Consider the following 17573-nt stretch of genomic DNA (forward strand, 5'->3'; position numbering starts at 1 on the left):
CTGCTATGTAGCAATAATTTTCCGCTTCGAGAATGATATTTAACAAAAATTTCCAGTCACTTCCTAAAATGTTGCTGAAGTAAAAAAAAATAAAATATAAACTAAAGGTCTTTTTTTTTTTTTTGTTTCACTGACGCTATGAGGGTAAGTACTTTCTGTAACCAATCTATTTCATAACAATTTATTAAAATGAAACAAGTTCTATCAAAGCAAAAATACTGCAAATTATTACAAAGTTAGCTTAATACATCATTTAAGTTCAAAAACACAATTAATTTATTTCTTCATATTTTAAAAACTTTAATTCAAAGTACTCGTCGGTATTATAAATTACTTAATTACCTTTGCGATGAATTTTCTACAGTAATACAGCTTAGGAAATGGAAATCGCAAATGGAAGTTACATAGTAACTTTACAATACGGTACCGCACTTGGAAAATCACATACGCTAAGTGCGGGATTAAAAACGGTATGCTCTGGGCAAAAAAACTTTTCCAGTTTGCCCCACACACATCGATAAAATACAGAGCAATCTTTTTCGTCTGCCAAGTGATCACCGTGGGATTTTCCTTCACAATTTGAACCTGCTGCTAACGAACTGTTACCTATGAAAATAACCTATTTTAGGCAAATTCCAAGAATTCTTTTAGAGGAAATTTGAAAAATATTTTGAAAAATACTAGCTAAAATATTATGAATACAAATTACCTTCTTCGGATTTTTCAGAAGTAATAGCACACTCTGGCACATTGCTTTTATAATCACAGCCACCGGATATCTCGTTGAAAACAAGTCCATCATCACATGGCAAGTGTTCAAATATCTCTTCGCCGAAACACTAAAGAAGGTACAGCACTAGAATGTGTTATCTTTATACATCTAGAATCCTATATGTAGAAATTTTACCCAACAGCTTGGATTACCTGTAAGATTCTTGCACAGTCTGTAGGATGCCGATAAAAGCCATTCGGTCGATGAATACAAAAATCGTCGGTGTCGTTAAATTTTTTTATACTATCGGTTAGTGTAACCAATCCCTGTTGGCATTCAGGATTCAGAGAAAGTGACATGCATGCACCAGCTGTTGCAGAAAATGTCTCCAAATGTTTAAAACAACGTCTCCGAATTGGAACACCCTAAACGTATTAGAATCTTATCAAAAATAATACCTTCATTAAAGCTTATATGTTTAATACCAGCCTACCTTCTTGCATACGTAATATTCACTTAAACATAGACCAATTCCTTTCGAAGTGCCATCTTCCACACCATCACACTTTTCTTTTGTTAATGACACTGATTCCGCAATAGCATCACCAACCATTCCACAAACTTCAGCTGGTACACAACGTCCAACATCTTCATCAAACAAGTAGTCACTTATGCAGTATGACTAAAACGTAATAATACTTAATGGGCAAAAAGAGAAGGAGGAAAGCGATCAGGAAGAAATAAATAGAATAATATGGAAGAAGATACCAACGGATAAAAAACGAGGATGGAAAAACGGCAAAAATCAAAAAGAAACTTTACTTCAGTTTTTTCCCTTTCTTTTCACTTCCAATATTGGCCGAGTTGTAAATTGTCATTTGACAATACTTACTTTATGAGGACTTCCATTTCCACTTCGTGGACAAAAAATAAAATCTGTCCGACAATGCCCGTATGCTGCACTTTGACCTCGTGAGATTCGGCAAAGCGCTTGTATCGTTTGATTTGAAGCATTAGATGTTCTCAAATCCACAGCATGAATGGTCGAAATCAAATCTTTTTCCGAATGGGATGTTTCTAAAAAATCGTAATTCCAAACATAACAATCAGAGTTTAAGAATTCATCAAAATTTCAAAAAAAAAAAGACGAAAAATTTACCGTATGCTCTTTTTTTAAATGGAATTCCAGTTTTACCACCACAAGCAGCAACATTTTGTGCATGATCACAACGATTAGTGTTGATATTATACACTAAGCCTTCCTGACAAAAGAATAAATGTTGATTACTGTTGACGCAGAGGACAAATTTTCTTGAACAACCTTTTGACATTATACCAATGAATCCATCCTCGCATTTCCATCGTTTGAGTGCTTAAAAATTAAGGAATCAATCAATAATTATATTATTATAGCCAAAAGAAGAAAATAGGTGGTATAGTGAATGCACTTACGAATTGAATGATAAGATGGTTGAGCAGTGATAGAGGTTGACTCCAAGGACACTTTTCCAGCGATAGAGGACAATGTAGTGGAAGAGCTATTAACGAGATCAGTTCCTTTACAAGATGCAACATATTCTTTCTGGTCGCAAAATCCTGTTTCAAGATTTAAAACTAATGCATCCTGGCATACGAATCCGGTTAGATGATCAGCTGAAAAAACCATGAAAATCATAGAAATTACGAAAATATAATAACTTATTAACCGACTTATTTATTACAAAAAGCTAACCAGAACAAACGAAAAAGAGCGGTGAGCATTGAGAAGCATACAATCCATTACGGACATTTATGCAATCAAAACTAGAAACATCATATGAAACATTAGTCAAATTTACCAATGTATGGGGTAAATCATCTGAAACACAGTTTTATTAAACACTCAAAAGGTTTTGAACTATTTTTAAATATGATTAATCTCTGTAACCATTTTAAATTGAATTTTCTAAATCTTGAAATTGAGAAAACAAATACGAAATTGGGAGGAAACAAACTCAAATCTTGATCAGTCCTACTTTGAGGTAGGAATATAAAGTCTTTTATCCTTTCTTTAACTGCTGACTGATCCTCTTTTATCCTATTTCAAACTAATGACATTTTAAAAGCAAATTTTACCAAATCCTGCTAATGACGAAGAGGAACTGAATCTGTTAGTCACTGAAAACATTTTTTGTCTATTACCCTGTTCATCACATTCTGAAGCATCTTCTATCCTGCTACATGAACTCGTTATCTGCAAACTCATTTAACTTCCATTTCCGTTCAGTCCAACTTAAAGTAAAATATCCTAGTAGCAAACAGAAACAGAAAAGGAAAAAATCGGAAAATTTAATAATCTTTGCCTGATCGAAAACGAGACCGCCATCGCAGTTGAATATGTATGCAATACCGCCAGCACATATCACAAACGATGGTGAACATACCAGGGATATGGTACTATTAATGGAGCAGGTAAAGTTTGGTAATGTAGAAGGTACTTCGTGATTGGCATTTGCTAAAGCTATTTTTATATCATCTATGTTTTCATGACTTGAATAATCTGAAGAATACGTGAGGTTAATATCATGCATGTTTAAATTTTATATGCCTTCTATTTAATTCCCTTATTTAAACTTTAATTTTGTTACGCTTTGAGGTTTTTTTTTTACACATTACACAAAAGGTATCACATGAAAGCATACATAGGTAAAAAAATGCAGGTTACAACTCGAAATAGCATAGTATCATTCGGTTTTGAACTAATTTCTTTTGAATTCAGTTCTATTTTCATGCTGTCGATAAAAGCGCTTATTAAAATACCGCAACTTTTCAAATTAATAAAGAACCTTTTACATCCAGCAAAGATTGTTCATAAATTGCTTTTTTTTCACTATTGCAAATTGCTACACGTTCTCTATAATCGCATTGATGTTTGCTTCCATCATAATATAGTCCATTTGCGCAACTCCTCAATATTGCTTTGTTGGATAAACAGGAAAGAAAATACTGACTACAACCCGGAAGAGAATATGCACCATCCGGCAATAAAGCACATGGAGTTCCTATAATATACCAAAAATATTTTGGCAAAAACAAACTTATCCACAATGTTCAACTTCTTTTGTCCGCAAAATAAATAAATATTTATATTAAAATTTATTTATGAGATGTCTATGTGGTGTATTGTTTTTGCGATGGAACAATCAAAAAATACCAACAACAACAAAATACAAATTCTAGACCCTTAAAGCTAAGATATCTCCATAATAGAAGTTCTAAATGGTAATTTTCTAATCTCGTTACAATCAGTGATAAGCATCGAACCATCTAAATGTTACTTTCATTATCATTGCTCTGGCCATGTAGTGCTCTTAATATACAGTCTGCTGCAGGTAAACATTCTTTTAATCCACTATCAAATAACTTTCCATCATTGCAGTCCGCTACATAAACCGAATTTTCCTGCAAATTTATTAGGAAAAGATAGAAATGAAAATTTTCCAAAATTGCGAAAAGCATAGAAGTAAAAAAGTCTAGCATGTTCAAAGCTCAGAAATATATTTCAGCATGTTACCTTTACATTACAAAAGATATAACTCGGACGACAAACACCTAGCGTAAGATTGGTCGAATATGTTTTAGAAGGACAGAGATCAGGTTCGTTCTCGAAATAATCATTCTACAATATATAAAATATAAATTTACTCACGATTCACGAACAAAAGATAAAGTATCGCAAGGTTACAGCAAAACAAAAAATTATTACACCTCCAATTCCATATCCGAATCGGTCTCTAATTTTCTCTCTAATCCTGTCCCAAATTCCATAAATTCTGTCTCAAATGATGCATCTCGTTTCACGCGCCCACCATCAGTTACCGCAGATGCATTGTCCCCTTCACCGCTACCTGACACAAAATTATTGGTCACAGATTTTGCTCTTAAAACACACCACTATCATAGTCCTAATCATTATTTTCAACCTTCTACACTATCTACTGCTCCATTTCTATTGGTTGTTCCATGATTCGATGATGAAGTTGATGGTGAATTATACCTGAAAAACACTTTTAAGGATGAAAACTTTATATTCTTAAAAACTTCATATTTTTAGCAGTGGCTGCATAACAAAGTAAAAATTACTCACGAAGGTGAAGGTCGTGAAGCCACAAAAGAATACGTCGGAAAATTACTGGGCAGTTGAAACTGATCAATAATTCCTAGATTTTGTATGTTCTGCAAAATCTCATTCTATTTCTGTCACAGATTCAAAGAAAAGCGTTCACATTCATATAATGAAAATTAAGGCAGTTATTTAACGATTCATTTTACCGGAATGCTTCCGAGTGGGAATGGAACAACGCGAAAAGTGTCCTTAACATTTCTCATCTGACGAGGTAAATTTCTAAAAACATGTGAACTGTGCTGTTCTTGGGCCATTTGCGGAATAAATACATTGCTTGATGGAGCTCGCAATATACCAGATAACATGTTTGGATCTATACAATAAAGTATATTGTACTAAAAACTTCCTATATTTCTCGATTATTTAAGAATCGAAGAATATAAAACTGCAAACAATAAACACAAAAATGTAAAAAAAAAGTTTTGTAAAGTTTCCTAAGACATTACTTTGATAAGGTGCAATTTTGGCAGATTGTGCATACGGTGACCTCAATTTCAATCTATATGGATTTCTGTTTTGTCGATTTAGTGTTAGATATGGATTAAATTGCAGTGGTTGTCTAAATGAATCGTGCACACGCTGAAATATAACTTTAATATGGAATTGAAAGAGAGGAAGATAAAAAGAAAGGAAAGCAAAATAACAAGCATTTATAGCCTACATGTAGCGCAGGAGCAGAAATAATTCCGAGTTGTTTCATAGGATTCCCAACGCATTCCGCAATTTCATACCGAAATCGGCAAATACGTGATGCTGAGTCGAAAAGTTTATCCTGAAAAATAATCGGGACTCTTTTTTTTTTTTAAAATCATACACTTGTATATATAAAGAGAATTAGAAATGCCACAAAAGCACTTACCTCCATGCAATATCCCACTTCGAAAGTTCGCTTTGCATTGCATTTCAAGTACGTATTCTTACAAGGTCCAAGAGAACTAATTTCGCCAGGACTACATCCTGGTTTATTACATTTTGAATTACAAACTCCATGAATAGCATCAAATGTATAACCAGGTGGACATTTATAAAGAACGAACTTGCCATTTGAACAAGCATAATAGTAATCATTGCAAATGCCGATTTCGAAACGTTCATTTTCAACGCATCGAACCTGCAGTATAGATTATTTTAGCTTCTCAAATTACAACAATGAAAATTTATCAAGAATACCTTGCCAATATCAAGAGTAGTGGATAACATTGGACAACGATCTAATGGTATGCAACGACTAGAACGTTGATCAAAAAGTCGTCCCGTCTGGCATCTCATCAAAATCGGTATTTTGTGGAGGCATTTGACGAATATCGGAGAACACTGTCTTCCATAATTTCCATCATCTCTATTTACGCACGAAAGATCACCTAAATAGATCGGATAATTGAAAAATAATAAAATGGAAATATTAACTTTATAATAAACAATTCAAACACTCTTTATAACAAATTGGAAACTAACCAACTGACGAAGACGAAAAGGATGGTTTAATTGACTCAACTTTTCCTAGATAAACTACCCCAATAAATCCTGTTCCACAAGGATTGGTATCTATGCATTTCCAACTTTCATCACATTTTCCAAGTGCAGGAATAAAGAACTGTCCCTGTGGACATCCATAAATTCTTTTCCAACCAGCGCTACAAATAGCAACTTTATCTGAACAATCCAATGCATATAAGCCATCGTCCAAGTTATCACATCTTACTGAATCTGTAAAATTTGTTCATATCTAAAATTGCATTTGCGTATAAGCATTCGAAGAAAAAATTTTAAATTTATCACGACAAACCTATTCGGCTTCCGGATACTTCTGGCACACATAAGAGATCCCCATTCTCTTCTTGAAACTGCGACTCTACTACTGTTTCTGGTTGTTTCTCGACTAAAAACATTTGCGACATGAAAACAAAAATAAATTCTCTGTGACAATTGCTTCCGATTATCAGTCACGAAATATTTTCTTGCAATGAAAGCAACTCAGCATGGCCCTATTTATTATTTATCGATGGTGCGTATTTCAATTGGTCTTAGGAACCACAAAGAATACCTCTTTTGATTTGTGTTATCAATTTATTTTATGGGAGAAAAACCAGAAATGCCTAACTTACTTGGCATCTGATCCATCTGTCCATTAGTAGCAAGTTCATTGGTACACTGTACTCGAGCATATTCACAATAGTTTACATCTGCACCAGAAACTAAATTTCAAAAAGTCAAATAAGTAAAAATATTTTGTCAGTGTAGCGCATATAATATGAACAGTGCTAGCAGCAAAATCGAACTTACCAGAGATTTCCTTAAAAATTTCCTGTAATATCACCAAGCAATTTTTAGATAATGAGATCAAATTTCATAAGAGAAATTGCAAAAAGTGAACTTAACTGGCATTTCAGTAGATGCAATTAGGCATTGTATTGGAACATTTTTACAACGTCCTAAACTGCATCAAAAAATCAACTTTACAGAATAATCAAATATATAAAATATCCCCTGAGTCTAGTCCATCTTAAATTTCTTTATTCGTCAATTAATTTACATCAAAGCAGGATGACATCCCTAATGGCCTAATTTTTTCGCTTATTTGATCACTCAGGATATTCTAGGATCTGAATTGAAACTTCTAGTAGTGATTAATGACAGACGTACAATGCATGGTACACTGTTTGGTTTAGTAAAAACTTGGTCACCACGGTAGCTTCGTAAAAATGTTATGGCAACGATTCAGATTGATAAGTACATCATAAGCATAGCTAATTCATCTTACAAGATTTAACAATCTATCTTATTGAAGTTTTTTTGCTTCTAATCTTTGACATTGGAAAAACATGGAATACTAACCTAAAGTATTAGCTTCCGGCACCGATAATTCAGGATCAGAAACTGATGGTGTGTTCATAGCGCTTCCGTCTTTCTCCAATTCTGTTAAAAACTTGATTTCTTTAACGAAAATTCTCAAAACTATATGCTGTAAAATTGACAGAAATACTGACCTTTATGAGTGCCTACTCTATGCGATGGATGAAACGAAGCTAATACTCGATACATCAAAAATGCGCACTTTTCGTAAGACACGCATCCACGTAAAATATTCGAAAATACCATTGAATTCGGACATTTCTTATGGATTTCAGAACCACCAATGCATGTTATGAAGTCCGGTACACAACCTGCCGAATAGTCACCATCCGCCATTTCATAACATCGTGGCAGTGCTACAAGGAAAAAAAAAATTTCATTGATGAATTAATTGCATAAAAAAAAAAAAAAAAAAAAAGTTGAAATAACCAATAATATAGTGATCATCTGAATCCAGTAATATAGCGATCATCTGAAAGAATATGTTAAAGTCCTATTATCCTTACCTGTTTCAGTTAATATCTTAATTCTACTATCATCATTTCCTGCATTTTCGTGTTTCTCATTCGATGATGTTATTATTCGATTGCAAGTCGCTTTTGGAACACAAGCAGCAACATTTCCATCAAATAGCATGTTATCTGGACAGTGTTTTATTATTCCTTTCTAAAAAAATCTTAATAATTTCCTTGTATATTTAGAATGAATACATACCCCATGAATCATGGAAAATATGAATTTCCTGAAATATTTTGAAATGAAAGAGAAAAGTCAACCTGATTGTAACATTGCAAATAACTTTGCAAACAAAAATCCAGTGGATAAATGTTATCCTTTCGCCCCAGACAGAGAGGTGTAATCGTGGAAGATATCAGTCGTTCCTCTATATCTTGTTCATCCGATGAGATGTTTTTAGGTATTACAGAACTATTTCGACATTCTGCGACATTTTTTGGTTCTTCACACCGATTAGTTGATTCATCATACACGAGCTTTTCAGGACATGACATTAACACTTTTCTCATATGCTAAAATCACTAATTCAAACAAATTTAAATTTAAATTGAATTGAAATGAATGCTTTGATGGCTAAATGAAGCACTTACAACACATGAAAAAAAAATCGTTGAACATAATCCGGCTGCATAATTCGCATCAGGACGACCGTCGCAAAATTTATCATTGTCTTTCACTATCATACCAAATGAATTATTCATTGGTTCCCGTGGTAATAGAGATACTAATGACTCAGTTTGAATACAAGACTGAACTTCAGCGGAATTTCCACATCGACGAAATTTACTGTCGTAAACCATCCCATAAGGACATGCGAAGAGATAGATCTTTCCTTTTGCGCAGATGTAAAAATTTTGCGAACAGTTGTATGAAAATATTCCATCTTGTCGAGCAACACAATAGATATCTGTAGTTAAAAACAGCTTAGCTTTCATGTTAACCAATAGTAGTTAATTTGTTAAGGTAATATAACTTGAAACTTCAAAGAAATTATTTTTACACGATTCTTAATAAAAACCGGGAAATTCGATTCAAAACTCAATTCATTCATAAATTTAATTCATAAAATACTCAGTTCCTGTAAAACTTTACCCAATTTATTTCTAGTCGAGTGATTAACTATTCCGCATGCCACAACATCAGATCTCAAAGCACATCGTGAGTTGTCTGGATTAAAAACCATTGGATCAGGACAACTGGCCAAACTAATAACACCATCTCGACATAAAATATAATCCGCTAAGCAAAGACCAAATTGATAAGGGCCATTTGGAAGAGTAGTACAACTTGGCATCAGTGGCGCAATTGTGCCAAATAATGATGGGTGCATTTTTTCACTTGAAGTATCTCTGCAACATCAATTAACCATGATAACAGTGAGATATAAGCAATACAGCAAAACTTTTTGAACACAAACCTGCAAGCTTCGACAATACTTCGCTCATCGCAAGTACCACTGCGATAATTGAAAGTGAGATTCCATGGACAATTCATATAAAATGTTTTGCCATTTGCGCAGATATAATAGATTCTATTACAACCTTCCACATAAAAACCATCGCTTAGCTTTTCACATTTCGATGTACTACCTTAGAAAAAATTAGTTCTGATAGTGAACACTATGAATTGCAACTGACAGTATGAGATAGCCAATAAGAAAAGTGTAACAAATTCTTTTTATGTAATTTGGGGTATAATGAAGGATTAACGTACCTTCTACAGGTTTAATTGTAATCCCATAGATCGGTTTTTTAATCTTATTTGATGTCTTGTTGTATTGTAGACACCCTGCAACATTCTCCCTGAAAAAAAAAAAAGGATTCAAGAAATACAGATGAATGTGTATAGAAACAGCAGTTTGTATGATATGCTAACCTGAAATCACATCTATTCAAGGAAGGATTAAACACCAAATCAAATGCACATCTTGCAAAGGATGTTGCACCACGCCAGCAACGATAATATCCAGAACCACAAGGTGATAAACCGTAAATGCCATCTTCCAAAATTGAGCATCCAGAAATTAAGTTAGAAGCAGTTCTTTCTCTTCAAAGAAAAAAATAAATAAATAACATTCAGTCATTTCTGTTATTGAAAATCTGAAAATCTAAAGAAATAACCGCTTACTCATCAATATCAACTTCATCATTTATCATCAGTCCTTGTCCACCACATGCAACAACATTCATTGGATAATCGCAAAAACCACTATCAACATTGAAAACTAAATCAGTTGGACATTTATGACCAGTTGAAATACCATTTGAGCACGAATAGAATTTCTTTGTACATCCTATTGCATATAGACCATCTTTTTGTCCCTTACAACGACAATCTGCAAGTAAACGTTGAGTCAAATTATCTCATGTTAAATTGGATTTTTTCTTTTTGAAAACATATTCAGATTTGAAAAGCTGCTTACTTTCGGACGATCAAACCATCTGTGATTACCTGGTTCTTTATGTGACAAAGCTGATTTGTCTCGTCTTTGTTTGTTTTTTCTGTATCTCAAGCACTTTTCAACTTTAGACTTGTATTCACAATGCCCGGTTTGCCCATTGTATACAAAATTTGGTTCACATGAAGCAATGCTTCCCTCTCCTGAATATATTAATTGTAGCAGAACGGTATAAATTGTTTGCACTAGATTAGACTAAAAACCGAAGAATGATAGCACACTAACCATTAAAACAAATTAAAAAATTCCGTTCACAATCACCTAGTTCATAGACACCATCGGAAAGCGAAGAACACTGATCAGAATATCTGAAACAACAAGCAAAGAATTTTTAATTTATCCTAGTTTTCCAAGATACTCTGGTTGATCTATCAATAAAAGAAGTAAATTTTACTCAGCAATGACGGTTGTATCCGAATTCTCAAAATCAGCACATGAAGGTAACTTTCCAATATCCATGCACTGCTGATGTTCAGAAGAAAACAACTGTCCATCGCTGCAAACAACAACAAGACCTCTTCCATCGATGCAAAATAAGTATTTTCCATAACATTTTGCGATGGCGTACATACCATTTTCCCACTTTTGACAAACATTTTGCTTCCGATAAGGCACCATCGTTTTATGGATGCTTCCTGAATATCATTCCCGGAATTTAAGTTTTTTGGAAAATTTCTCATCTAAATAACATTGACAAAGAATTATTTTCCACAAAATTTTTATTTATAATACCAATTCCTGTTTTCTAAATTACCCAGCAGCTCATGATACCTGTACCTATGTGTGCTAATTCTGGTTCATGTTCTTTTTTAATTTGTGGACACTTTTTAACGTTGGATGCATAGTCACAGTGTCCTGTTTGCGCATTATACACAAGACCTCGTCCACAGGAAGCATTGCTTCTCACTCCTGAATAAACAACTACAGAGTAAAATATCACAAAGCTATTAACTGAGTGCAAAGAAGTAATTCATCGAACTCAATGAAGACTGAATTACATTAACCAGGTAAATATTGAAGTTAACAAGAGTCTTGAAGTCATGAAGACGAAGAAATCATATTTATCTAAGTAAAAGAAAAATGAACTATGACAAACCATTACGACAGATTGAAAAGCTTCTTTCACAATCTCCCAATTCATAGGTACCATCGGGAAGGGAAGAACACGAAACAGAATATCTAAAACAAAAAGTGAAAAATAAACTTCTAGCCGATGGCTAAATTTAAAATTTCTAATTGATAGATCACCTTGAAGCTGTGCTTGTCTCCAAATCTGCAAAATCTCGACAAAACGGCAAATTTCTGGCATCTATACATTGCTGATGTTCAGAAGAATACAACTGACCGCTGTGGCAGTTAACAATCAAACTCTTTCCTTCGACACAAAAAAGAAATTTTTCATAACATTTAGCAATAGCATATTTCCCATCTTTTCGTTCTTCACAAATGCCTTCTTTCCGCACAGATTCTAACAACTTGTGAGTTACTTCTGAAGAGTCAATTTGAGATTTTAAGGCTCCTTTTCAGTGAGAAAATGAAACAGTTCGAAAACTAAGTTTGACTCACTTCTGTTAAGCTTAAAACTTACGCTCCTTCCATTCCTCTCTTGACTTTCTAGAAAATTTTTCCTGAGAATTAACAAGCTTCATTTCATCCCGATCGATCCCTCCACATGCTGGTATCATTTCTTTAAGATCACACTATAAAGAACAAGATTTAGAATATCAAATTAGAATTAGTATAGTAAACAACTTACTCTTAGCTTATTGATATTAAAGTATAAATCCCTTGGACATTTGGAAAGAAATGCCGTCTCACTGTTACAAAACCAGAATACATTTGAACAACCATCAACGTAAATACCGTCATCCATCCCAGTACAGTCAAACTTTACTGTAAATATAACATTTTACATAAATTATCAAATTACCAATATTTAAACTAATTAGCTACTAAATACCTCAAGAATTCTGTATAGCTGAAAAAGCTTAGAAAAATTGAGAAAAAACTTACGCTGACAATAGACAATATTAATCTTTGGCTCACATTGATTTTTATCACCATTCCAATACAAACCGTTTGCACAGAAAATCTTTTTCGCCTTTCCATTACGACATAATAAGTGCCAGCGTTCACACGGTCCAGCCTAAAATTGATCTTATGATCATAGGAAGTATAAGATCCAATTTTTTACGAAAGAGAGAGAGAGACTGATGAATCTTCCGTTTTGCTTGATTTTTTGTTTTTTCTTCCTAAATAAACCTATGAAATTAAGTGAACTATCTAACCTCATATATACCGTCTTTTTGTCCCGAGCACTTCGATGGACCAAATTTCTGCCCTTTTTCAAACGGATACCGCTCTTTAGGTTTGCTTACTGCCAAAATATTCTTGCGTCCTTCTTCATATTGTCGTATTTGACGGTGCCAATGTTTGGGAGTCGACAATTTATGCGGTTGTACGATGCCGTCCGCTTCCTTACTCCGAATCGGTTCAAATAATAGCTGTCGTACATCCTCCACACTCAAAGTTTTACTCATATCATCCGATTTCAGACCTAATTTACTAACCTGATCAGATATATCATAAGGTGTGTTATTGGATGTCATCATTTTCGAAGCTCGATTTGTCGATAGCCTAAATTATCATGTGGAAGAAGTAAAGATCAGACAAAAGTGACAGTAAAAATATATTCTAAAAAAATATAAAAAAAAAAAAAAATATAAAATATATTCTATTTTAATGTTCAGTAAATTGAACCAACTCATTTCATCCTACTTCAAAAGCTCCTTCTTTTCTCTTCATTAGAAGAAAAATTCGTAAATTTTCTTTCTTGGCTATATTACTGTATCATTTAGTTATCATAGCCAAAAATGATTCTGTAAATAACCAACCGAACAACGTCAATTTCTCCTTCTTTCATACCTGATTGATCAATCAATCTTTTCCAATGTCCTCTATATTTCGCTCTCCACCCCTTCCTTACTTTACCGTATGATCCTAAATAATACATTATCTAATAAACTTTACCTGTCCTTCCTATCCAAGTTTTTTTTCGAGGCAAATTATGACAAATAATAAACATTAATATAACGAAATCTGAAACATAAATAGTGATATATTCTAAAAGGATTCCTCATATATCTTTGAGTAATAGTTTCCTAGAAAATTTATCAAAATTAGAAAAGTAGAATATTGCTGATAACATAAACAAGTATTACCATCAAAGTATGCTGGATTTTGTATTCTTTCCACTGTCGTACAAATCACGCAACAACATGTCAAAGCAATAAGCACTATCAACAGTGCGGGATGTTGCAAATTCATTTCACGTTACCAGTCACCTCTGAAATAAGTTGAAATTGCACCTGTTGATGCTATCCTGTCCAAACCTTCTTCATCCTACCACTACTTCTACTGCCAGATTGACTCGATGACCCATCATCCGCTGTAGTAAGGAAACTTTGCCATCGATAAATGAAGCTTCATCCTATCCTACAGGTATATATACACATTACCTTTGTATAGAAGTAGATAGAAAGTTAGTTGCCTGGAAGATGGGTGTATTCTGCAACACTAAATGCATTAATCCCATGTCCAAATGATATGCAAATATGACAAACTTTCTGCAAATACATCTTTACACGCAGACAGAACAGTGACAGTTCCTGTGTACTGCATTCATGCATTCAAAAGGTATCACAATTGGTAGCAGTAATATAAATGACAGTAACATATTTATTACTTAAGGCATATTTACTTTTTATTTCAGTAATTTTGAATTGACAATTCTTCTGCACTGTATGCTGAGTGTTAATCAAAAAAAAAAAAGAAAAAAATTTTCTTTTTTTAATATTGAATTTTAAAAATTTTAATTTTGTTAAATTATGAACGTTCATATGTTACTCTGCTTGCTATGTTTCAGATATTTAATGAAAAAACTAAAACATATTAAATATATTTGATAAGCCAATAAGAAAAATATAACTAATCTAAACAATCATTCTCAAAAAAAAAAAAAGAAAAAAAAAAACAAAAATTAAAGACTAAACAATGGATATAACAAACTAAATGTTGAAAAGAAAATTGAGCACATAAAAAAGCGGTTTTTTTGAACTAAAAAAGAATCATTTTAATTAAGAAAATTTCGTAATTGGATTATGAAAATATTTGAATAAAATGAAGAAAAATAAAGACAGCAAAAAAAAAAAAAAAAAAAAAAAACAAAAAGCCAAACAAACTAAAAAAACTGACGCTCTAAGTTTTCTTTAAAGTGTAGCTTTAGCGTGATGTCATAAAAAAAGCGTAAGTGATTTGGTTTTTAATTATTTCAAGTGTGAATGAAGTATATAGCATTTTTTTCTGTTGAAGTTTTGTTTGAACTATTTACTGTTTAAAAATTTTTGTTAACAGCTATTGATTGTAGTATGAAAAAGATAAGTTTTCCTTTTTATCATTCACTGATTCTGTTTGAAAATTTTATGCTAGTCTATCCACTAATTAAATAAATATCACATTTTATAATAGTAACTTGTAACCAACGATTGCACTCTAAGTCTGAATAAACTTTCTGCACTAAGGTATTCCAATTTAGTACCTTTGCAGATTTATTCTTTCAAACTGAAGCTTTGATTTCTTTTTATTCACTAATCGTTTCTTGTAATCGGTTGTAATCATTTTCGGTATTCATTTCGAATTATCTTAAAGTCTTTTTCAATCGTCTCGCATTTAAATCAAGTATCCCTTATAGATTTTGAAATGTGTGACATCATTTTCTTGGAATGAGATTTGCAATTTGAAATACAAATTGTGGACCAACTTGTAGGTACCAATCCACAAGATCACAAATTAAATTGCTGTTACTATTGAATATCGGGTAACATTCTTCGTTAACTATAATTTCGTATAATGAAGAACACGGTCGGTCATTTCACTAGTGTTTCCTAGCAAATTCTGGATTCAAAACCATTTCAATTTTTCGCTTTATCGATTAAAATATTTGTAAACATTCACAAATGACCTCATATCTGTTAGATCTCATATCTGTTTATCTTTCATCGTCAAAAATAGCGTTCGCTAGAGGACATCCATTTCGAATTCGGTGACGTTGAGTTCCAGTGTGCACTACTGTTGTCAAGTTCTCACTAAATCGATGCAATGAAAGTTAATGATATATTTAAAATGAAATTTTACTACTTGCACTTTCTATTTCTTTGCTCACTTTGTCATTGTGATAGGTTTAATTTCCGATACTAATTTTGATTATAATGAAAGTTTTTGTCAACAAACTCACATCTTTGAACTGGTTGTGTCATCAATTTTAGTTAATTTACAAATATTTGAATAACTATGAATCCATTAAATCTTAGCATTCTTCGCTACTTACGTTACACCAACCGGTCAAGGAATACTGCCCGTTTTTAACACTGAACCACATTAAGTAGTTCGTTTTCAATTATGCGCTAAATTGCTGTGAGAAGTGCCACACCCCATTACGACGTTAAAATAGTGAGAGAACCACAATGAGTTAAATGAAACTTCGAAATGTGCTATGCGATCCTTCCAGTAATTCGTAAAGGGGATATAATGGAAGAGATTAGCAACAGCCCATAATACCTAAGATTAGCTATAAAATGTTCGAGAAATAAAATAGAGAGAAACCAAACCGGCTACTTCGCAACAGAAATTACTGAGAGATTAATACCAAATTTAGAAATGAGTTCACAAAATTTCACCGAAGGAAAAAACTGCTGGATAGAGAAATTGTAACATTATTTATCATAAACAATATTTTAGTAGCACTTACAATTTCAGGTATGCTTAAAAAGAAATGTTTAGATTTACAAAAAAGGGAAACCCATGAAACAAATAAAGGGTAACTACTGATGATTTTGTGCATCCCCTGCATTCGTTGCATCCGCTGCGTTCGTTGCATCCGCTCGTGCTAATCCGTTCGCCTCCGCTTCGCCGTTAAATGCGTACAACTCATGCAGGAATTCTTCAATTTCTTCATCCGAATCACTACCATCCGACTGATTTTGCTGCATCTAAAATTAAGTTTTCGGAATAAATCTCAATTTTCCATGCAAATTCTGATTTCTAGCACTTAAATTTTTTTTTAAAATGACTTACGTTTTCCGGTGTTTCTTGGTTATTCGGTACATCCATTCTGGCGCGTTGCTCAAACTCCGATATCTTTTCTTCAAGCTCTTCGTTTTTCACATCAATTTCAACAATGTGTTGCTGAATAGTTTCAAGCAAGGACGGTATTGAGTTAAAACCGAAGTTTTCGAATGCCATCTTAAACTGAAGAAGCCATCACGTCTTTCTTTCATAATTCTTCCAAATTAATTCCAAGAAGAAATTTGTTACTTTCTTAAGTTACAAATACCACTAATACTTCTTCAGAAAATAAATCAAACAACGATGTTATCCTCTAGAATTGTCCAGCAAAGCAGTTGCTAAGGAATGTGTTGTCAAATTTGATAAGTTCGGAAAAGAATGAGTGGAACTTAGTCTAAGTTGGATTTAGGCGGCGATACATAAAGGACTACTCAATCACATGAAAAGATGAAAATTTGATGTAAAGCGATATAAACCACAGAAAAGCTCTCTTAGACTTCAACCATTTCTACCCAGATCTAATGAACAACCAGATGGCGGGCAAATTTTGAACTCTCTATTCTCAATAAATCCCACTTCATCTCCCCTTTTCACTTCCTCAATAAATACTTTTATTTACACGCAAACCATTTACTTGACAACTCGAAACCCACGTGAGATGAAACAAAAGAAAGACAATTTGAAAAGACACCCACCTCACTCACCGAGAAAATAATGAAGTGAATGACTACTGGAGCTTGTTATAT

General features: G+C 33.2%; 2 protein-coding genes across 3 annotated transcripts; both read right to left on the bottom strand.

Moving 5' to 3' along the window:
• Nucleotides 1-400: 400 nt before the first annotated feature.
• On the bottom strand, nt 401-14031 carry Bma-cbd-1 (Chitin binding Peritrophin-A domain containing protein; the record flags this gene model as incomplete). 2 transcript variants are annotated; one of them, XM_043073176.1, is made up of 46 exons in its annotated part: nt 401-606; nt 710-839; nt 925-1137; nt 1206-1394; nt 1605-1789; nt 1872-2084; nt 2165-2365; nt 2445-2570; nt 2828-2945; nt 3055-3251; nt 3538-3753; nt 4030-4153; nt 4266-4370; nt 4460-4599; nt 4675-4748; nt 4839-4927; nt 5024-5190; nt 5324-5456; nt 5539-5649; nt 5737-5988; nt 6048-6238; nt 6333-6584; nt 6664-6756; nt 6983-7072; nt 7713-7793; nt 7865-8086; nt 8237-8396; nt 8507-8758; nt 8837-9153; nt 9339-9595; nt 9664-9835; nt 9960-10048; nt 10122-10292; nt 10374-10581; nt 10698-10847; nt 10930-11012; nt 11099-11339; nt 11482-11613; nt 11801-11883; nt 11953-12193; nt 12293-12404; nt 12461-12597; nt 12718-12850; nt 12993-13341; nt 13599-13704; nt 13926-14031. In XM_043073176.1, 46 exons carry the CDS (start codon nt 14029-14031, stop codon nt 401-403), a joined length of 7617 nt encoding a protein of 2538 aa, XP_042929110.1. The 2 variants fall into 2 exon arrangements, with proteins under 2 accessions (XP_042929110.1, XP_042929109.1); XM_043073175.1 differs by having other exon boundaries at nt 11476-11613.
• A 1720-nt stretch (nt 14032-15751) lies between these two features.
• On the bottom strand, nt 15752-17004 carry Bm10159 (Uncharacterized protein; the record flags this gene model as incomplete). Its single annotated transcript, XM_043073177.1, has 3 exons — nt 15752-15848; nt 16588-16751; nt 16837-17004. The coding sequence occupies 3 exons, from the start codon at nt 17002-17004 to the stop codon at nt 15752-15754; spliced, it is 429 nt and encodes a 142-aa protein (XP_042929111.1).
• Between the last annotated feature and the right edge of the window lie 569 nt (nt 17005-17573).

This window comes from Brugia malayi, assembly GCF_000002995.4.
Source record: "Brugia malayi strain FR3 genome assembly, contig: Bm_v4_ChrX_scaffold_001, whole genome shotgun sequence".
NCBI lineage: Eukaryota > Metazoa > Nematoda > Chromadorea > Rhabditida > Onchocercidae > Brugia > Brugia malayi.